At 48.9% G+C, this 21,157-nt stretch overlaps 8 protein-coding genes across 8 annotated transcripts; 3 read left to right on the forward strand and 5 right to left on the reverse strand.

The window, feature by feature from the left end:
- Positions 1-381: 381 nt before the first annotated feature.
- Positions 382-1,421, forward strand: BDW43DRAFT_311164 (P-loop containing nucleoside triphosphate hydrolase protein; the record flags this gene model as incomplete). Its single annotated transcript, XM_032047131.1, has 4 exons — positions 382-415; positions 471-823; positions 883-1,098; positions 1,161-1,421. The coding sequence occupies 4 exons, from the start codon at positions 382-384 to the stop codon at positions 1,419-1,421; spliced, it is 864 nt and encodes a 287-aa protein (XP_031900289.1).
- Positions 1,422-2,013: 592 nt separating this feature from the next.
- Positions 2,014-4,891, reverse strand: BDW43DRAFT_87587 (E3 ubiquitin-protein ligase HEL2). The gene is made up of 3 exons (XM_032050634.1): positions 4,210-4,891; positions 3,899-4,137; positions 2,014-3,834 (listed from the first exon to the last, which is right to left on the reverse strand). The coding sequence occupies exons 1-3, from the start codon at positions 4,651-4,653 to the stop codon at positions 2,205-2,207; spliced, it is 2,313 nt and encodes a 770-aa protein (XP_031900290.1). The 5' UTR covers positions 4,654-4,891; the 3' UTR covers positions 2,014-2,204.
- Positions 4,892-5,447: 556 nt separating this feature from the next.
- Positions 5,448-6,818, reverse strand: BDW43DRAFT_87629 (SWIB/MDM2 domain protein). Its single transcript, XM_032050635.1, has 5 exons — positions 6,674-6,818; positions 6,453-6,589; positions 5,914-6,354; positions 5,809-5,862; positions 5,448-5,731 (listed from the first exon to the last, which is right to left on the reverse strand). The coding sequence occupies exons 1-5, from the start codon at positions 6,678-6,680 to the stop codon at positions 5,546-5,548; spliced, it is 825 nt and encodes a 274-aa protein (XP_031900291.1). The 5' UTR covers positions 6,681-6,818; the 3' UTR covers positions 5,448-5,545.
- Positions 6,819-7,226: 408 nt separating this feature from the next.
- Positions 7,227-10,028, forward strand: EifCb (translation initiation factor eIF3 core subunit b). Its single transcript, XM_032041945.1, has 4 exons — positions 7,227-7,385; positions 7,458-7,650; positions 7,708-9,238; positions 9,304-10,028. Exons 1-4 carry the CDS (start codon positions 7,313-7,315, stop codon positions 9,730-9,732), a joined length of 2,226 nt encoding a protein of 741 aa, XP_031900292.1. The 5' UTR covers positions 7,227-7,312; the 3' UTR covers positions 9,733-10,028.
- A 9-nt stretch (positions 10,029-10,037) lies between these two features.
- BDW43DRAFT_276341 (putative extracellular SCP domain protein Pry1) lies at positions 10,038-11,386 on the reverse strand. Its single transcript, XM_032041946.1, has 2 exons — positions 10,708-11,386; positions 10,038-10,593 (listed from the first exon to the last, which is right to left on the reverse strand). The coding sequence occupies exons 1-2, from the start codon at positions 11,017-11,019 to the stop codon at positions 10,099-10,101; spliced, it is 807 nt and encodes a 268-aa protein (XP_031900293.1). The 5' UTR covers positions 11,020-11,386; the 3' UTR covers positions 10,038-10,098.
- A 193-nt stretch (positions 11,387-11,579) lies between these two features.
- Positions 11,580-14,833, reverse strand: BDW43DRAFT_87673 (exocyst complex component Sec10 family protein). Its single transcript, XM_032050636.1, has 3 exons — positions 14,367-14,833; positions 12,031-14,311; positions 11,580-11,973 (listed from the first exon to the last, which is right to left on the reverse strand). Exons 1-3 carry the CDS (start codon positions 14,479-14,481, stop codon positions 11,703-11,705), a joined length of 2,667 nt encoding a protein of 888 aa, XP_031900294.1. The 5' UTR covers positions 14,482-14,833; the 3' UTR covers positions 11,580-11,702.
- A 792-nt stretch (positions 14,834-15,625) lies between these two features.
- BDW43DRAFT_300310 (cytochrome c1) lies at positions 15,626-19,192 on the forward strand (the record flags this gene model as incomplete). Its single annotated transcript, XM_032044872.1, has 13 exons — positions 15,626-15,709; positions 15,775-15,850; positions 15,907-16,165; positions 16,227-16,282; positions 16,340-16,436; positions 16,486-16,837; positions 16,892-17,188; positions 17,265-17,377; positions 17,900-17,972; positions 18,060-18,208; positions 18,328-18,390; positions 18,471-18,868; positions 18,927-19,192. The coding sequence occupies 13 exons, from the start codon at positions 15,626-15,628 to the stop codon at positions 19,190-19,192; spliced, it is 2,283 nt and encodes a 760-aa protein (XP_031900295.1).
- A 232-nt stretch (positions 19,193-19,424) lies between these two features.
- On the reverse strand, positions 19,425-21,000 carry BDW43DRAFT_87749 (uncharacterized protein). Its single transcript, XM_032050637.1, has one exon. The coding sequence runs from the start codon at positions 20,861-20,863 to the stop codon at positions 19,658-19,660; it is 1,206 nt and encodes a 401-aa protein (XP_031900296.1). The 5' UTR covers positions 20,864-21,000; the 3' UTR covers positions 19,425-19,657.
- Between the last annotated feature and the right edge of the window lie 157 nt (positions 21,001-21,157).

Genomic DNA, 21,157 nt, shown 5'->3' on the forward strand with positions numbered 1-21,157 from the left:
CCGTGAACAATGTCATCATGTTGAAGACCTATATATCTTCGATTAGATCGGTGTACAAGGCACTCGGAACAGCCCAGAGCAGCCTGTTGCTAACTATCAAAGAAGCGGCAACACTAATGACCTATTAAATTACAAGTCTAACCAGACTATAGCTATGCGCTACTGCAGGCTATCGAACAATTGAAGATCTAATAGAGTCCACCCTCAATGAATACGTGACATACCAAACAAAGCCACTTGATCTTAGGAACCAACGTATATTCTGTGCTAGGGTACGTATATAGCACTTGATTTGCTATGCTCTATTTCCTAAATCTGAGTTCATAGGCTGGCGTTAACAGCCTACTCGATGTTGCAAGGTAGACATACAAGGACTCCAACATGGATGCTGCAGACCTGATTGCGAAGCTATCAGGTAAGTGGATAGGATCGGTTCCCATTCTGCTAAAAGTGTTTTTAATATATCGTAGAGTCTCACGGAATTGCTCTTGATCTGAAATTCGACACGGCACGTCAATACTATATTAGCATATCAGCCACAGAAATAGACACCATTCCTGAAGTATTCATCAACGTATACCGCAAGAAAAACCGCTTGGAATGCCAAACCCTTGACCTGGTCAAATTGAACCAGAAAATTATTCATGCACATAACGAGGTTATCAGCATGAGTGATCAGACCGTTCAGGAACTGATCCAAGATATCCGTGCCGAGATTGCCCACCTCTTCAAAATTAGTGAGGCTATTGCTATGCTCGATATGCTGTCCTCGTTTGCGCAGCTGGCCACATGCCACGACTATGTCCGGGCGGAGCTAACAGATGTAATAGATGCCCTAGCCATAAAATCAGGACGACACCCCATCTGAAGATACATACTAAGAAATTTATTCCTAAAGATGCCTACGCAACACAGCAGTCGCATTTCCAGATCATCACAGGCTGTAACATGAGCGGTAAGTCCACCTACATCCGCTCTCTAGCACTAATGACCATCATGGCACAAATCGGCTCCTTCATACCAGCAGAATACGCCTCATTTCCCATTGTGCACCAGCTCTTCGCACGCGTGTCAACTTCTGACGACCTAGAAGCAAACGTTTCAACACTTGCAGCCGAGATGCGCGAGATGGCCTTTATCCTTCGCAACATCGAATCGAGAAGCATGGTGTCATCGTCGACGAACTAGGCCGCGGCACCAGCACAACAGACGGCCTAGCCATCGCTATCGCCATCGCAGAAGCTCTCATCAAAAGCCACTCCCCCCTCTGGTTTGTCACTCATTTCCCCGATCTAGCCGTGATCCTGGCCGAACGCAGCGGTGTCGTCAGCCTCCATCTCGCGGCAGAGGTCTCCCCCGATACCTCGAAGATGACCATGCAATACAAAATAGCCGAAGGCCCCGAGCAAAATCGCCTCTAAGGCCTTGCCCTCGCCAAGCTCGTCGATCTACCACCCGGAGTGCTAGAACCGCTCAAACCGTCTCAGAAAAACTGAATCAGCTCGCTGAACGGTGCCACAGCAAATCTAAAAGCACTAGCCGTCTCACGGAAACGAAACCTGATTCCCTCACTCAAAGAGCAGCTCTTGCAGGCCTGAGACGGTAAAATGGAAGGTGAGGTGCTCTGCAAATGGCTGAAGCGACCTTACGATGAATTTGCACTGCGAATGACTGCTATTGACGAGGATGTGTCGACTAGTGGTGATCCTGGGGATGAGGAAGAGCAGGAGGGGTCCTCCTCGGCCAGGACAAGGAAATCCGATCTGTTTCTGTCGAACACCGGCAAGATCTTCAGGGGAGTTCGGTACCACCTCGCACGTCATCGGTTGAGGAAAGGTTTATTATAGAGATCTCTTCGGATGAAGCTTCGGAGAATGGTAGTTTGCTGGAAGTCTGAGGGCTACTCGTTGGTTTGTTAGAACGGGTATGGGTTCAGTTGTGAATGTCAGGCAGTCAATGATTATTATATTGTTATAATGTACCGTCTTGATTGATTGCCCAAGATCGAATATACTCTACATAGACACAAGTCCGGGGAAAATTAGCTTGGGCAGCCCGATTTTACATCCAGATCAATATCACTTCTTGAACACTTTTATTTAATATTGCGTCTAACTGATCTATTATGACTCGCTTGAATAACAGAAGCTAAATAGCACAAAGCCATAAATATCGACTACACGGACAGATAGTAGTCATGCCTCCTAACCAAAATGAAAAAGAGTTTGTTTTCCCTTCTTCCCTTTACCCTTCTTACCACCGCCTGCAGACGGCTCCCCGAAATCGGAATCCGGTTCGCCAGGTGTACTGGCTCCCGATCCGCCCGAGGCCCAGGCATTTGTGGACGGGGCGTCCCGACCATCCCAACGGACCCGGACTGTACCGCGGGTGAGACCAGCCATGAGAACGTTTGGTTTAGGGGCGGCAGGGAGAGCGGGGAAGGCATCGGCGCTGCTTGTGTTCGCGGGACGGGAGGGGTTTCTAGATGTAGTGACAGGGCGGGAGGATGGACCGGAGTAAGATGTAGGGGCCGCTGTGGCCCAGGGGGTATTGGAGTTGGTGGAGGATGGCTTTTTTGAGACGGTAGAGGAGAGGGGTGGGAAGGGGTTGCTTGAATATGAGCCTGAGGGAAGGGCGCCACTCCTGCCGACAGCAGAGCGGGAGGACTGAGCGGTTGAGGATTTCAGTCGAAGGACGCGTTTGCCTCCAGCACCGCTGCCGTTCACGGTACTGGGAGACATGCCTGGCAGGATGCCACCAGGACCTGGCAGGGCTGGATAATCTTCATTGATTGCGCGCCAGTCATTCCACGCTTTCAATAGTGCGGTACGTTTGGAATCCTCCTCGTAAATCTCTGCGAGTTCCTTGACGAGCTTGCCTAGCTCAGTGGTGGATGTGTCGAAAAGGGAAAAAAAGGAGTCGATGAGTTCAGTGGCGGATAGGGAAGACTTTTGATAGGTAGACACTCTGGAGCGGAATTCATTTAGTTTGTTTCGGTCATTGCCAAGGAGGTTAGAGGCACGTTCAATAACGGCCGCATGACGCAGACGGCGTGCCTGCTCCTGAGGTGTAGCAGACCCAGAATCTTGACTGAGGCTGAGATCTTGTAGTTCTGGCACAGGAGTAGACGCAGCTGGGGGTGTTCGAGCGGCTGAAGCGCGTGCGGGAGCGTGCACGGTTTGAGTATCATTGCGAGTCAATTGTCCTCCAAAGCTGCGGGTTGATACAGACTGCGCACTCTGAATGGCCACCTGTCGCTGGTAGGCGATTTCATCTCGTCTTAATGATTGTGCAGAGGAAACTGGAAGAGGCTCTGCATTTGGATCGCGCCCACGTCCAGCGCCACGCCGTTGTCTTTGAGGTTGATAGGGTGTCCTATAGTCAAAAGCTGACAGATCCACAGTTCGTGCATCGCGTCTCGCGTCCTTGGAGAGACCGTTTGGATGGCACTCCAATTGATGGGCCTTCATGTCCATTTCAGATTCGAAAACGACAAACTTCTTTTCCAAGCACTCCTTATCAAGGCAAAGGAAATGGTCCTTCTGGAAGTGATCCTCGAGCGCATTATAATCAATATAATACTGTTGTTGACGATTGACAGACCGTCTATCACAAATGTGGCACCTTTCATGACGGTCGCGGCAGTGAGCATATAGTTCATCGTCACCATAGAATCGTTGACGGCAGAAACCACACTCGGGATGGCCTTTGAAACCGCTCTGCTCAATAGCTCCGGGAACGTGATCTCCGTACTTTTCGTGTTTCCGCAACTCTGCCACAGTGAACAATTCGTGCTCATGGGTGAACACTTTCTTGTTTCGCGTACAAAGATCACTGTACGAAAGATCAGAGATGAGTAACATGCTAGTCTATAATGGTTCCGGAGCTTGTCACATACCACATTACCTTGCCATGCTTGCTTTTAACATGGCGATGCAGGTCGGGCCATCCTAAGCAAGCCACATCGCAATCTGTGTCCGGACAATTGTATCGTAGCAAGAGTACCGTGTCCTCAAAGATCTCGTTGTTTTCATACTTGATTCCGAGGTTATCGTCTTTCTGAGAGAAATCCGAGTCCGTAAAGTCTTCGAAACGCTTCACATGGTCGTTCGTAAAGATCACGTGGCTCGATTCAGTCTATTCCGAACGACAGACATTAGTATAACCCCAAGGTACTCAATGGTGTTTAGGTCAAACTCTCAGGCGTACCCGACAATGCGCACAAGCTTTGTTCTTATACAACGCCCGAAGTCTCAGCGCGCAGATATGGCAAGTGCGGTGATTACACGGCGAAACGGAAGTATGTTCGACATTTGACGCACAAATGAAGCAGACCTCCCCTTCATCGGCGTCATCTGTCGGCGCCGCCTGCTTGCCCTTGTCTTCTGTCCCCGTAGCCGGCACTTGAGATGGCTGTCCACTGGTCTTCGGTGCGGGCTCTTTGCTAGGGGCGCTGCGGTTCTGCTTATCTCGACCCCCTCCTCTGCGGGGTCCACTACCCCTGGGCTTTGAGCCTCTCCCGGCACTATCGGTCGACTGTTGCGAGTTCTCAACCTTCCCCGAAGGTTGGCCTGCTCCTCTTCCTCGTCCGCGACGACCACCACGCTTTGGTCCTTGTGACCCGGGGCCTTGAGGTGGTTGAGTGTCAGACATCGAGAGTGGATACAAAGGCGGCAGTTGGTACGACGAAAGTTGATTCACAGAAAAGGGACAAAAGCCCGGATAACAGCTCCCAAGGATTAGAAGAGCTCGGCGCTCCTTCTAGCACTGCGCGACAAGCACTTATTCTGCGGGGTTGACAATCCTGGCGTGGTCGGTGGCAGTGAGGGGGAGCAAACTGAAGAGCGGCGGGCGAAAATGTTGGCTGTCGGCATGCTTAGTGAGCAGCTTTAAAATAACTACTTTATAAAATTAACCTTTCCGCGATGACTACTCTCGCCGTCATTTCGACTCACACGAATTGATCTCTTCGCCTCAAGTCATTTCTTGATTCAATTCCTAACTCGCCCCTTTTCGGCTCAATTGTCCTCCACATATTTACTTATGCTGGTCGCAGAAAAAAGTGGTTTTGTGTGGTTGAATATCTCCAAGTCCGGAGTATATACGTATGGGGACTATTTTTATTCGCGAATCTCTGCGTACGCGGGTCCACCATCTAAGTACTAGAATAGTCTGTATTGTTCATGCTATGTCATGAAATATGCAATGGCAGAAGACGTCCCTACAGGAGTCATCTTAAATAGCAAAGATTCTTTCGCCGACAACATCCATCGCGCCAATCTGCAGGGCTGTGCCAACTCCCGCTGGACGAAAGCAAATGAATTAACAAAAGAGAGGCAATCCTTTTGCCAATGAGGGTAAATTGAGTACAACATAAGATTTTGTCAATCAAAAAGACGGCTCCTGGTTATCATATGCGGTGCTGCAAAAAAAAAAAAAACCAAAAAAGAACAAGAAAAGCAAATATTCGTAAAATGTAGCGACGGACATGGCGCAAAACCACTGAAGGTTATGTATGTCGCAGGGTTCTCCTTTGATACAGGAGCTATTCATCAGGACTATACAAATTTTGGCTGAGGATTTTTGTCATCGTGAACATATGTATGCGGTCTTGCTTGAAGACCGCGCGCATCGGTTCGTCGCAGCGGATTTGACGTCTGTCGCTGGGATCTTGCAGATCGTGCTCGTGAATGTATGCCCAGACTTTCTTGACTGTTTGGGGTCGCGAGAGCTGAGAGAAATTAGCTGCTTACAGTCCTACTATACGGGCCATGACGTCCAGCAAGCTTAACCAAGGAGAGTACATACCGACTCCTCACCACCTAACAGAGCTGACAATGCTGGTGAAAGAGTAAGCGGCTTCTGTATGTCTGTTAGTAGCAGGCCTATCCAAGAGGATGTTGTAGTACATACATGAAATCCACCCGACCGGTTGACTTTCTTCGTCTCGGACCCGGAGTCGACGTCTGAGTCGTCCTCCGCCTTGACTTTCTTCGACGTTTTAGCCTTGGTTGTCTTCTTCTTCACTGGTTGAGCTTTGCGCGTGCTAGCACCACGAGTAGGACGGGCACGCATATTCTCTTCCGCTTGGAGCTTTGCAGCGAAAAGGGCATCAGCGTCCACGTCATGATCGGGCTTTTGCTTCTTCACTGGGGGGGTCCTGTCCGATTCACGTTCCACGCTATCTGTCTGACGTTTGTGGGACTTCGAGGATTGCGTAGGAGACGAGGCCTCAACCGGAGTTGTCGAACTGTGGCCATTGGTCGCAGGGGCAGCTGCCTCGGGGGAAGCACCTATACCGCCATTTTCGGCAAAGATGTCGAACCGCTCCATAATAAGTTGCTTGATCATAGCCTAATGAAAAGGATCATGTTAGCATAGATCACAATCGCAATTAATTTAAGTGGGGTGGAAGTGACTAGTTTTGCGACGTGACAGGACGGGGAACACACCTTCTGCGGAGTGAGATCATAGCCAACCTCTTCCTGAAGCCCTTTACGGATTCGCTTCTCGGAGATGGTATTGAGGTCACTCTTGGCCAAAATTGAGTCAATGATCGGAACATATTGTTCGCGGGTTTCTGGAGAGACTGGCGCATCGCGAATGATGTCAGTTCAGAGCGACTTTGGCGGCTTGTGCACGACCCGGAAACATTAGAGCCAGCGAAACTTACGCGACATCCTGACACAGTAGCTTGTGTTACCTTCTCGGTAGGAGAGAAGGCAGTGGAAATTGTGTCAATCGCAGAATGTGCAAAGTTACGGGGTCGGTGACGCTGGTTTGAGTAGAGAAGAGTCACGGTGATCGTGAATTGTACTTGTCGAAGATCGATCGTCCAGATCTGGGCGTAGCGCTGGCGCTTAGGACCGGCGGGGCATATATATGCGAGGGAAATTCTCCAAAAAGGTCCAACGGAGGAGGAACCCAATATAGATCAGATAAATACAAAACGAAGTAATGATGAAAGCCGGCCCACAACGTCCAGCACTTTACACCCGTAATGGGAAAGGAATCTGGGACGAATTGATTATGAGTGAGGATCGCGGATTTGTTATGGATCTCCAACTTGTATGGAAGTACAAGTCGGTTACGGTAAACTAAGGTTAGGCTATGCGGGCGACTGGGGTCGGGACGTCACGTGCGTATACACGCTGAGTCAGCGCCTTCGCACACAGAAGCGGCTTGTGGTTGGGATTTGTTCTTTTTGCCCTAAAACCAGGCAAAACGGGGACGACCAGCAGAAAATCAGAGCGGCTCTCTCAATCTCGATTCCTCTCCACCCCCATCGCCTCAGAACGCCCCCTCAGCAGTCATGGCGCCCAGTTTCGATACCCTGAGTGAACAGGATCTTCACGAAGAGGAAGAGGAGGAGATTGACTTCTCCGGTGAGTGCGATTTGGTTTTTTATTGTTTGTCTCTGGCCCCTCTTCGCTAATACCGCTTTCCCCCATCTTCAGATCTCAAGGAGCAATATGAAGTGAAGCTCGAGGAGGGTTTGGATACATTTGTCGTCATCGATGGACTCCCAGTTGTGCCGGAAGAGAGCAGAGCGAAGCTCATCAAGTTCTTGTTGAGGAAACTCAACGCGGTCGGCCACACCTCCGAAGATGCCGTTTTCATGCCACTCAACGATAAGAACATGTCCGAAGGGTATGTACCGGGGAAATACTGGAAATGAAGGAGAGGTTTAATTTGTGTTCTGTGCAGTTTTGCCTTTGTTGAATATGAAACCGCCGATCAAGCCATTGCCGCAGTCAAGCAGCTACACGGAACACCACTCGACAAGAAGCACACCCTCGCCGTGAACAAGTTGATGGATATCGATCGTTACGGCCGTGAAGGACGCATCGATGAGGAATATAAGCCCCCTACCGTCGAACCGTTTAAGGAGAAGGAGCACCTCCGCTCGTGGCTCGCCGACCCCAATGCCCGTGACCAGTTCGCCCTCTACCGTGGCGACAAGGTTGGCGTTTTCTGGAACAACAAGAACAACCCGCCCGAGAACGTCGTCGACCGTGCTCATTGGACACAGCTCTTCGTTCAGTGGTCCCCCAAGGGTACATACCTTGCATCCGTCCACCCCCAGGGTGTGCAACTCTGGGGCGGTCCTGCATTTTCGAAACAGAAGCAGTTCCCCCATCCGTTCGTTCAGCTAGTTGAGTTCTCGCCAGGTGAGAACTATTTGACGACGTGGTCTGCCCGCCCCATTCAGGTTGAGGAGGGTCACCCTATCTTGTCATTCGAGGAGGATGGAAAGAACATTATCGTCTGGGACATTGTTTCTGGAAAGCCTCTGCGTTCCTTCGTTTCCCACGACCTCGCCGCTGGTCCTGCTGAAGGCGATGCTGCCCCCAAGAAGAAGGTCCAGTGGCCCGCTTTCAAGTGGTCTGCTGATGAGAAGTACGTCGCAAGAATGCTCCAGGGCCAGTCCATCTCCATCTACGAGTTGCCTCGGATGAACTTGCTAGGTAAGACTTCCGTTAAGATTGATGGAGTCATGGACTTCGAATGGTCGCCAGCAACCGTTAGCCGTGAAGGTGTCAAGCAATACGAACAACTTCTCTCCTTCTGGACTCCTGAAATTGGCAGCAACCCCGCAAGAGTGGCCTTGATGAGCGTCCCGTCCAAGGAGATTGTACGAACCCGTAACCTGTTCAACGTCTCTGATGTGAAGCTGCATTGGCAGTCTCAAGGTACCTACGTTTGTGTCAAGGTGGATCGCCACTCCAAGTCCAAGAAGTCCATGGCTACCAACCTTGAGATTTTCCGGGTGCGCGAGAAGGGTGTTCCTGTTGAAGTGGTGGACAGTCTTAAAGATACAGTGATCAACTTTGCATGGGAGCCCAATGGCGGACGTTTTGTCCTCATCACTACGGGTGAGGCCGCCAGTGGCGCTGCCGTTGGCCCCAAGACTGCTGTCTCTTTCTTCGCTCCTGAGAAGAAGGGCCCACAGGCTGGTAACTTCAAGCTTGTGCGCACCATTGAGAAGAAGACGAGCAATGCGATTTACTGGTCTCCCAAGGGTCGGTTCGTCGTCGTCGGTACCGTTCACTCCCAAACGAACTTCGACATGGACTTCTGGGATATGGACTTCGAGGGTGAGAAGGCTGAGGGCGAGAAGGACCTGGCTGCCAACCTGCAATTGATGAAGACCGTGGAACACTACGGTGTCACAGATATCGACTGGGACCCCACAGGTCGTTACGTTGTTAGCAGTGCTAGTGTGTGGACTCATTCGGTAAGGCCATCGCATCTTGTTCTATAGATTTGTTCAAAGGACTGCTACTAACTTATTTCTACTAGATGGAAAACGGCTGGAACCTTCACACGTTCGCCGGTCAGACGCTCGCCGAAAACCCTACCGATAAATTCAAGCAGTTCGTCTGGCGTCCTCGCCCAGCCACTCTTCTGAGCAAGGAGGAGCAGAAACAAGTACGCAAGAACCTCCGTGAGTACTCCAAGGAGTTCGATGAGGAAGACAAGTACGCTGTCGACATTGCGAACACGGCAGTTGTCGAAAAGCGCAAGCGTGTTCTCAACGAATGGGTTGCCTGGATCCGCCGGGAGAAGGAGCTCATGGCCGAGGAGAAGGATGCCTACGGTATCCCCGACAATGCAGACGATCCCAAGAACGCCAAGGATGCGCCCCCAGTTTCCGAGGACCAGGGCGAGACCGTTGTCGAAGAGATTGTGGAAGAGATTGTCGAGGAGAACGAGGAAGTTATTGGTTGATTGGGTCATGTCTTTCGTATCTAATGTCACTTTCTATTTTCTTTTCCTCATTTCTACATCTTGTCTGTCGATATCCTCATCTTCTTCTTCGAAGCCCCACCTGCATCCTTTCCCTGTGAGCTTCTTCTGTGATCCGTTTGGCTCTGTTCCGGCCAAGGTTGTTTGGAATTTCAAAAAAAAGTGAATAGATGTGTATTGCGTATCTCCTGACTGGAGACTGTCATGTGCGCAATGTTGGTAGCATGAGAGATGACAGCATATGCAAGGCTAACGAAGTAAGATGTTTTTGTATACATTTCCATCCAGTTGGTACCCGAAAAGGAATGATTCTTCTACCTTTATGTCTACACATAAACACTCATCTTTTTAACACATCACCAAAAGCATTACCCCAATCCAACTCCAAATCAACCCGAAAGTCACAGTCACTCGATCCGCACTACTTGCGCTGGTCGTACTAGCAGGAGGATTCCCAGACTGTGTCGGATATGGTCCCGAATACGTACTCGCCGACTGCACATTCACTTTGAAGAATCCCATCTCACCACCAGCAGTCCTACTATTTCCCATTACATTCCCCGGCGGCGAATACTCGCAAACCACATACCATCCCTGTGCCCTTGTATACGAACCTGTATCCCCGCGCTTCTGGTTATCGGTATCATTCCCGTACGCGCAGTCAATAGCCGCGCATCCAACATCCGTGGTAGCCCTCCAGACCAGCTGTGTAAAGTGCCCTGTTTCCTCAGAGAACCCGGTCGGTTTCTTGAAATCGTACAAACGACCTTCATCACCCCAAGCTGAAACTGCGGCCGAGGCGTTAGGGTACCCGAAGGCGAGGTTTTCGCCGTACGGACCGTGCTATATATAAAACATGCATAAGTACAACTAACCTTTAAATCGGTTCCCCCCCCGGGAATCAAGTACCCGGAACAGGAACGAGGTAGATAGAGATACAAGGGAAGTGAAACGTACAGAATGTTGCCATTTGCAGCCCTCGGCCCAATTTTTGGCGTATCGAGTCAAGGTCTCGTTCCAGACGAGATTGCTTGCGTTATGTACTTTTCGGTAGGCGTTGCTGCTGGCGAGCATTGCGTCTTTGAATACCTCTTGTGATGTGTAAGAGGGTGGTTTCGGTGATGAGGGTGTGGGTGTTACTGTCACTAGGACTGTTGTCTCGACTGTTTGTTGGGCTTTTGCTGGGTTGGTGAACAGCATGACGAGGAAGAGAAGCTGGAGACATGGCGTTAACCATCTTAGCTGCTTGTGAGTGAAGATAGTGGGCATTCCGTGGTTTTCCGAGTTCTTTGCACTTTTATGGAGTTGATCTTATGATGGCGTTTTGGATGTGTGAAGTTGTGGGATGATATTAGTTGAGTTTGTTGGTCAAATATCATGACAGCTCAGATCTAGAGACAGTGGGTAGATCGATGAGAACGGACCGTCTGATTGATCAAATTATTGAGTAAACAAGTAGATCAGAACCTATGTTTGACTAGTTAGGTGGGGATCCGGGCTCATTCATAGTATGGGGTTGAAATTCGCCAATGCCAAAAATAACCTCACGTATGGCTCAACGACGTGACTGACAGGTATTCCTGCAGGCCTCAGCTTTTTATAGAGGAGAATTCTGCAGGTGAGATGGGGATTGGAGAGATGAGTGGTTGAGAGGTGTTCGGTCACCAAATAAATCTCTCCAGCAGCCGCTCTCTGACGTCAGGCGTTCTTCGGGCGTCAATTTCCCCAATATCAACAACTAGCTTCAATTCTAGAGTCTAGGTCGGAGACAAGGCTACATCATTCATGGAATATTATATATATATATATACCAGCCCATTCATAGATTCCGGCTGTTCCGGAGTCCTATAACAACATATCCATCTGCTCATCAAAGTATATATGCATCGCGAAAATGGGGATATTTCTCCTCTATATTTACAGGTCGTGGGTATAATTTGAAATCCCGTTCGTCACATAACATTGCACCCAATCCCATACATGGCTCGTTCAACGTCTCGTTTCACTTGATACCAATCTGCTCGTCGTTCGGCGAACTCGTATACCTCTTCTACTCGCCAGATTCCCTGAAACCGGTCCGAGTCGGCAATGAGAGTCGCTAACTCTTTGGCGTCCGAAGGGTCAATGAGGTAAATTTGGGAGAGTTCACGAAAAGCTTTGAAGTAGTCAAGAAGTTCATTGTTTCTGAAATTTTGGATAAATTTGAAGTAGTGATTCATATCGCTAAGATATGTCAGCGAAAACATGCCGATAGACTCGATAAGGAGAATATGCCTTTACCTGATGAGTTTCAGAGACCCCTCAACACTGATCCTCTGGCGTTTCAAATGCTTGCACAAGGCTGTAAAAAGACGCAACCCCACCTCTTGGTTGAAAACATCAAGTGTGCTCTTGTCCGTACTTCCGACCAGCATCTGCGTATGCGATGAAACTACATCCACCACAGCAACGGCGGCTTCAGAAACGCTTACATCCATAGTCTTTCGGTGAGGATTTGTAGAAACGCTGGGGTTGAAGTCTGTCGCTAGCTGCCGTGTTGCCAGAATGTAATCGACTTCCTCCATGAGGACGTCAATTCCTTTGTTGAGCCCTGCAGCAACTCGTTCATCAAGGTTCTGCTCAAACTTCTTTTTCTCTTTCACGGCAGGATCAACGAAATCGTTACGATCGGTCAATTTCGAGCCAATAAGTTCCTGTTCATAAAAGACATCGATCATCTGGAGGATAAGGTCACCGACATTTACCAGCTCTAAGAACGTCACCAAGGGTTCAACACCTGACTGATCACGCTCCCCTTGTTCGCGAGGTCGGTAGTTAGACAGATGGTCGACGGCTTTGTCGAAGCCAACGATAAGATGCCGATGCCCCACGATGCGCACCAGGGCGACAAATATCGCCTCACATTGCTGCTTTGTAGCGGCACCTGTCTCCCCTCCTATCCGAACGAACTGAGCAGCTCGCTCCAAGCTTGACTTCGCAGCATGAACTAGGCTCAAGGCGACTTCGATGCTGAAAAGGGATCGGATACCTTCCATCTTTGATTTCATAATGGCGGCCTTGGCTGCAAGCTCGGTGGTCGGGGCCTCGGTCACAGGCGTAGTAGGTATAGAAATGGTTGAAAATCGGCTTTGACTCTTCAATGCTGAGGATTCGCTAGGAGAAGACTCATCGGGCTTTGGCTCGTTTGCCTTGGTCCCTGAAAAGCTCGGAAGGAGGTTGACAGGGGCCATAATAACTTTCTTGAAGGAAGTTAAAAAGTCCCTCTTATCAGCCTGTCTATTTATATTTGACATTAGAAATGATTCTGTCGAGGCAGCATGCTCTGAGAGTTGTTTATCCCATTCGTCCACTGCAGCTTCCGAGCGCTTCCGAAAATAGTCCAATTCCTCTGCAAGATATAAATCTATGTGTGGCTCATATACTTTGGCAATGACATGCTCCAAAAATTCGTCAAAATCAACCGCTGAATTTTGGATTGGTAAAAGAGTTTCCGAAAAGTTCATGCATTGAGCGAAGGTGCTCGAGACGGCAGTCAAGTACGATTCTATATCAATACGGTGTAATTCATCGAATATTGCGGTCAAAAATGGGCATAACACATCTTGTCCAACCTTCGCAATGAATGGCAAGGCCACCTTCAACGATGGAGGGAAGGCGCGATTGATGATCGAAACTTCTTCATTGTAAGAAACACTCAGTCGAGTAAAGAATGCTTGCGTCTGTTCAAGTTTCACTCGCCGAGAGGATGCATCAATACAGTCTCCTGGTGCACCATAATCCGACCTTCGTGTGACGAGATGATTATGGTGAATGAAGAGCTCGACAGCTGCAGCTCCGCCGTTCAAAGTGTACAGTACGTGAGCATATTGCCGCATCCTATTGTCGATGTCTTCGGTTTCGTACCCGTGTCTGAACTCCTTGACAGCAGCCGTTTCAAACATTGATATAGCCTCCTGAAGATGGGATAACCTTTCACGCCAACCGTCTGTGAAGTCACATTTGGCGAAAGCTTGCAACTGAAAGAGGATTTGTGCTTGGTGTTGTGGGTTGATATATTTCTGGAATAGAAGATTATCTGGCGAGGCTCCTGAAGTGGCAATATCATTGTAGAACGGCGCAAGAGCAGCGTGGACCTTGCCGTATTCGTTGCGAGCTTCCCCGCGCACTGATCTCACCTGCTGTAATGCACCCAATACTGGATCATCTTCGAACTCTTTTGCAGTACCAGTATTAGCAGGTGTGGACAATTTTATTTGGTCAAAGCCGTCCGACAGAGTGTCTAGACTGATCTCAGGTCTATTTTCCATGCCTGTGCCAGCGTGCGATGTTTGCTGAAATTGTTCTGCCATTTCTTTCTGCTTGATGCTTTCAACGTTGGCAATGGTTCCAAATTCTTCTTCAACATGTTTCCTGGCTTCCAGTTCGTTCCAGCAGCCCATACGTTTCAGCCACTGTACCCATCTTGTGTCATCGTAAGCGATCTCGCGCAGAAGTTTCGACGATCGTGCTACTCGAATCAGGTCGACAGGGGAAAGGTAATCAAGGATCGAGGACATTATTTCTACTGTTCGTTAGCTATATGGTGCATTGCTTCTTTCTTCCAAGGTCGAGCATACCAGCTGGAAGAGCAGCCCTGGAGACTTGGTCCATAGAGGCCATTCTGACCGAAGCCAGGACGTCCCTGCGCGGCTTCCCACCAGTTCCTGTCCCATTGCTCACTTTAGGTGGCATTTTGGCTTTTAAAATTATGCATCGAAAGAGAAGGATGCACTTTAAGTTCGTGACCAATTTGGTACTGCCGAAAGCTCGGACGGCCAAATCAACTCCCGACTAGTTCGCTCCGCGGGGCAAGGCACACGAATTGGGGCAGAATGGAGAATGTCGTTCCGAAAGCAACGACTAAGGTATGTGTTCATAAGTAGAATAGTTCATCGTGAAAGTAAGCTATGAGGCCCAATGTACAAACAGTCGGTATCTCGCACGACCATGCAATAGCTCTGGCGCAAACCCCAGAGTTTACAAGGAGATCGGCCGGATGCTTTCCTTTTCCGGCCAACGAGCCATAAGGGACCCATGCCACGTGATCAGAGTTTAGACGACAAATACGTCTATGATCAATTAGTTGTAGTATGTATTATCTTTCTTGTACAACGATCAATGTGTTTTCAAATTGTTATTTCAAAGCTATGTGCATGATTGCTGAGAGGGAAACATGTTTGTTGAATACTTGCCATGGTGTCATTAGGTCTCACATGTAATCGATGGGATACTATATATCATCTTATCGGTGAAACTCGATGCAGTGATTGCGGGAAAAACATAAGTATTTTATATCTTGTTGACTCATGAAGTGTTGACGCGCGACCAAGCCATAAGTCTATAGACTGTGGAGGTCAATGAACAAAGTATCACCCTCTGGCCGATATTGACTGACCAAATGTCGGGTAACCTCACTTCATCCCATTAGTATTCTTTACCCAGCAATCTGAAATAGACTCGATTCCGATCTTAATCAGAGTAGTGAGACGCAGGAGTATCTATCAGAGACTCGAAGATAGTGGATACATATTTTATGCCCCTAAACAATCTCGCAAAAATTGTAAGCACGCCAATGAAAATGCCGTTGAGGCCCCAGAAAGTGAATTAAAACGAAAGGTTACTGTCTTGTAGTTGAAGGAAAAGAATAGGCGGTGGACGTTGTAGACTCTTCTATGTCACGGGCAAGGTCTATATAGTTACAAAACCCATGACTACAGTTGATCGAAGATAATAATTCTTTTACATTTTCCTGACTCATTTTACCTTCTTACACTCTTCCCCAGATCCCTGGCAGTTCACAGGAAATCTAGTATTTGCTATCTGTGCCACGCTCCTGATGGAAGTCTTCCAACGGCCTATTCTTCACGTCGAAGCGCGTGTCAAAAACAACGGAGACAGCATTATCATTCGCACTGACCTGGTACACAGCCCCTAAATATATGAATATCTAATTAACTTAGGGGGGTATTAAGCTTAAACCAACAGATTAGGGAAGAGGTCACAAAATGGCTAGTTGATAATTTCGTCGTTCTCACCCTCGGACAGGAGATATCCTCCTTTGGTATGAGTGCCACATCCAGGTGAAACGTTCTACCCCGATCGCTGATAACGAACTAGAAGGCCTGAGCGAGCCACATGCTCAAGCCATAGATTCCGTGGTTGTCACCGACTGCTCTGGGGGAGATTTAGAGTCTGGAGCATATAGACTCCAGCAAGTCAATCTTGATGTCCAGGCATATCAGCTTCGCACACCATTCGAGCAAGAAAGCTCCCAACACACCCAGCCTCCAGAGGACTGTATGGAGAACAAAGACGACGATCCAAGAGCGAGAGTACTAAACCTACCGAGCAGAGAGCTGGACGGACTGTGGGAGTCGTACGACAATTCCTATGACTGACTTGATATCTGGATAATGCCAACTCATAGTATGTAATAGGTTGCAGTTTGATCAGCCCCTCAAGTCTACATTGCTTCGTGCAATAACCAGGATGGGTGAGAACCTTGAGTATTGCCTGCGACAAAGTAAACCCGGCTAATCACTTGTTCTAGTATCGTTCTCTTCCCGAAAACTTAACAAATGGACGATCAACTGGAACAGATTGGTCCTTCTATGGGGCCCCCCTGGAACAGGAAAAACAAGCCTTTGGTGCGTTAATATTAGCTCTCCTGGTTTATTCTTAACTGATATCCTTTAGCCGTGGTCTCTCTCAGAAACTTGCAATACGCATCGGGAAACATTATCCCCAAAGCAAGTTGGTTGAAATAAATGCTCACTCGCTCGGTAGCAAGTTCTTCGGAGAAAGCGGAAAATTAGTAAGCAAGACCTTTGAGTACCTTGAGTCATTGCTTGAAGAAGAAGAAGATACATTTGTCTGTGTGATCGTCGATGAGATAGAGACTCTGGCAGCTGGGAGAGAACGAGCACTGGGTGGTAATGAGCCATTTGATGCTGTGCGTGCGGTAAACGCACTCCTCACAGGCTTGGACAAATTGAAGACTCATGCCAATGTTATCGTTATATGTACGAGCAATTTGGTCACAGCTCTGGTAAGCACTCCATCGGATGATTCAATAATGCATGGTTGAAGTTCGATTGCGCAGGACCAAGCCTTTCTCGATAGGGTCGATATTAAGCAATTCATACCATATCTATCCAACAGAGCTATATACGGAATTTACAAAGAATGTCTAGAAGAATTGAGCCGGTGTGGGATCATCGAAGGGTCTTCGTTTGATGTTGTTCAAGTGAACCCCGAGAATCCCCAGACTGCACTACAGTATGTGGAGCAGGCTACGGAGACTCTAATGCTACCCACATTTGATGAAATGCTTCTCAATTATCAGATGTTTTCAAGCGCTGTTCCCAAGCAGCTTGGTGACGCAGCTTTGGAGAGTATGGTGAGTAACTTTTTGTGTTTTGCATAATGATTATTGGTTGTATGTTGTCGCAGAGCTCTTCTAACAAGTCTATTAGAATCTTAGTGGACGGACTATCAGACGACTACCTGTTTTGTCTCTGGTGCTGTATAGTAAGAGTGCCCGATGTAATATTCGGCAGGCTGTTCATGCCCTGCGTACGGGGATTACGTCGGAAACTCAGGCCAAGGCAGAAGCACAATAATTGAAAGGACCGAGAGACTACACAGAGGGAAAGTGGAGGGCGAAAGTTCACTCGGATGAGCAATTGATTTCAAAAGCGGATCAATCTGGGGGGAGGAGTTTTAATTAAGAATACAACCATGAAAGTGAGGTAGATTCCCGAGTACTGTTGTAAAGAAAGATAAATGGTTTGTTTTTGTTGGCTTGTCATCATGTGGCCGCTGATTTATCGGTCGAATTTTGTTGTTCCGAAAAGTCGCGGTTTTCACCGAAGGCAGTTAGAGCCGTGGCGGCAGCCAATCAGCGTGAGGGTTTAGGCAATTCCAAACCCAAGAGAAACTTGACCGTCCGACAACCTCAACTTCACCTCCAAAAGCACATTCTCCAGTGCGCACCACGACCCCCTCCCCCTCCCCTCTCCTTCTTCTTGGCTATTGTGCCTTCCTGATTATCCATTGATCAGAGGGTTCTCCATATCATCAGTATGCTGGCACGTACTGTCTTGCGCAGCGTGCCCTTCCGGGGTACCGCACGGCAGTCTTTGAACAGAGCATCCACGGTACGCACTTCTCCGATATCTGACGTCCATTGGGCCCTATATATGAGGACAATTGCTTTGGAATTCATCCTGGAGGCTTTTGCAAGAACTCAGCACTGATAAACCATCCAGCGTGCTTCTTCCTCCGCCGCCGGTACCGAATCCGCCAGCTCCCCCTTCAACCTCACAGTCACTGCGTCTGTCGCAACCGCCATTGCCGTCGGATCCGCCGCCTATCTCTATGGCCAGGAAGCTTTTGCATCGACCCCTGCTGAGGAAGGGTGAGTGGATTGGTTACGATGTCGGTCGGGCTTGACTACCCATTTGTCCTCCGTTGCTCCGACCGAATCGTCATCTTAGGAGCCGAGACTGTGATAAGGCTGACACATCTGATTTAAAGGTTGCACCCTACTAGCTACCCTTGGGAACATGCCAAGTGGAACAAGACCTTCGACCACGCTGCGTGAGTACTCCTAGAACTGGCCCAGTTCTCCTTGCCTCAACAGCATGTCATGAAGTTCATGCTTACATGGTCCCTCTTAGCCTTCGTCGTGGTTTCCAGGTCTACCGTGAAGTCTGCGCCAGCTGTCACTCCTTGACCCGTGTCCCTTGGCGTTCATTCGTCGGTGTTATGCACACCGTCGATGAGATGAAGGCCATGGCTGAGGAGAACGAGTACGACACCGAGCCCAACGACCAGGGCGAAATCGAAAAGCGTCCCGGAAAGCTATCGGACTACATCCCTGCTCCTTACAAGAACGAGGAGGCTGCCCGTGCTGCCAACGGTGGTGCTCTGCCCCCTGATCTTAGCTTGATCGTCAAGGGTCGCCACGGTGGCTGCGACTACATCTTCAGTCTGTTGACTGGTTACCCCGATGAGCCCCCGGCTGGTGCCACTGTCCAGGAGGGCATGAACTTCAACCCCTACTTCCCTGGAACCGGTATGCTCTTCCGAATATCTAGGATATTCTTGTTTTGATTAGGCTAATCTCGTTATAGCTATTGCCATGGCTCGTGTCCTCTTCGATGGTGTTGTCGAGTACGAGGATGGCACTCCTGCCACCACTTCTCAGATGGCCAAGGACGTTGTCGAGTTCCTTAACTGGGCTGCCGAGCCTGAGATGGACGACCGTAAGAAGATGGGTGTCAAGGCTGTCGCCCTCCTTACCGGTCTCTTCGCTGTTAGCGTCTGGGTCAAGCGTTACAAGTGGTCTCCGATCAAGACAAGGAAGATTGTGTACAGCCCCCCTGTCTCCCGCCGCTGAATGATGTAATGGACTGCATAAACTGCAAAGTGTGAGGGGCTTAGCGGTGGCCAGAGAGCCTTGAATAATCGAATCCAACCTTATTAAGTTGGTTACGCCAGCGTCCCTTATCACTCGCTTTTGTGTATGGTCTGGTCTCTACATGTTTTGTTAGATGTTATTTCAGGACACCTGTATCTGTACCCTAGATATTTTTCTCCTTTGAAAATCTTGCTTGAAGACCCAATTTCACTATTTCCTTTGTCTACTTCCATACATGGACTTTGTTTCATCATGCGGTAGACCATTTTGTCCGAAGCGGGACAATATTGCCTCGGCATTTGTCATTACTGCACTTCAAAGACAGTTGAACGGTTCCATGGGCAGGTACTTAGCAAAAGAGTTTCTGAAAATGTATTTAATGTATTGGTTTTTTTCTTTTTTTACCACCGACTTGTCTTGGCTATACATGAGCTGAAAATTCAATCACCCTTCTCTTTCTATAGTTCTTTCACCATCTCCGAAAAGTGGGAAAAATATATTATCGTACGAACCCCACATCGTGGTTAACATGATGTCCGACAGCTTCATCAGCCACTGCGGACTGCGACCATCCGCACCGGCGAGCACCCTTGAGAGACTGAGTATCAAAAGCATAGGCAGGCCCCAGGCTACTACGAATATCACCTTGCCTATTTTTTGACGAACAGTCGTGATACGATACGTCTGTACCCGAGAAAGATACGCCCGATACGAGGTAGGGAGATTATGCTCAACAGCCCCTGTCATGATCAAGTTGAGGTAGCGAGCAGACGGCTGAGGATAGCCTGATTTTCGTACAATGGGGCCAGATCGTGGGTAAAACGAGCTCGTTCGTTGTGTATGGGCGCGCCGAGACAACTCATCTATGTTCGTTTCAGGGGCGAGTAGGGTATGTGCTTTGAACGGCTTAGTTTCTGGACAGGCAGGGATGGGGTCGGCAGGATCGTAAGACTTGGGGAATGGATAACAGTCTACAACGATATCCTTATATCCGTTCCCGCCTCCTTCTGTCGCTATTATGCGAGCGTAATCGGTAAGGGAGACCTCGTACACGACACCAATCAGAGGACTGTCGGGCAAATAATCGGGCTCTTTCTGTGGGATGAGCGTTGTGCTTTCTGATATTATATCCTCATCCAACCCATTGTGCGTGCCATTGTCTGTATTCGTTCGTTTGCCTGAGGTGTCGCAGAATTGGCTCGCTGCGAAACAAGGCTCTAGGTATGGTAATCCAGGGAGATCGAAAGTCAATCGTAGCTCGGGCACGATGACATTGATCTGAGAGATGGGTTTGATACCTCGCATCCCCCGGAAGGTCTTCGAGGCCAAGTTTGAGCCGTAGGCGAGGTATAGGACGGTTTTCTGTGGAGCACATGGTTCGTTTTGGTCATCGTACTGGCTGGGGATCTTAGGGAGATGTTCGGCAAGGTGTTCATCTCTCTCGAGGGACTGTTTTGCAACCGACACTTGTCGCCTCTCTGACGTCGTCTCGGGAAGGAAGCAACTTGTCGAACTAGGTGTTGAAGTCTTGCTGCGGATCCCGGGAATGAGCTCCCACAGCCGCTGGAATGTACCACGCACTGCTGATGGTGGGGAAATGGCCCTAGGGCCATCTTCCTGCATTTGATTTTCAAGATATGGTATCCCCATTATACAATAATCAGCGGTTAATCAATGAATGGGGGATTCTCGTGGTTGAGATAGCAAGACGCATGGTACGTCCGCTAGAATTTATAGATTAGTCAACTTGGTCTGGGAGAATGAGCAGACCAATCAATGTGCCGTCTGACTATCATGGTTCTCCTTCCACGTAGACCTTTCATTGCCTGCTTGGTGTCCAGAAACATGTCAGTGTCGGGACACGGAGCGAATGAGTGCCGGCGCGGAACGGATCTGTCAGGGACCGTGCTTGATTACACTATCGGATGGGTCTTGTTGGTAATC

The sequence above is a fragment of the Aspergillus alliaceus genome (genome assembly GCF_009176365.1).
Source record: "Aspergillus alliaceus strain CBS 536.65 unplaced genomic scaffold BDW43scaffold_22, whole genome shotgun sequence".
Lineage (NCBI taxonomy): Eukaryota > Fungi > Ascomycota > Eurotiomycetes > Eurotiales > Aspergillaceae > Aspergillus > Aspergillus alliaceus.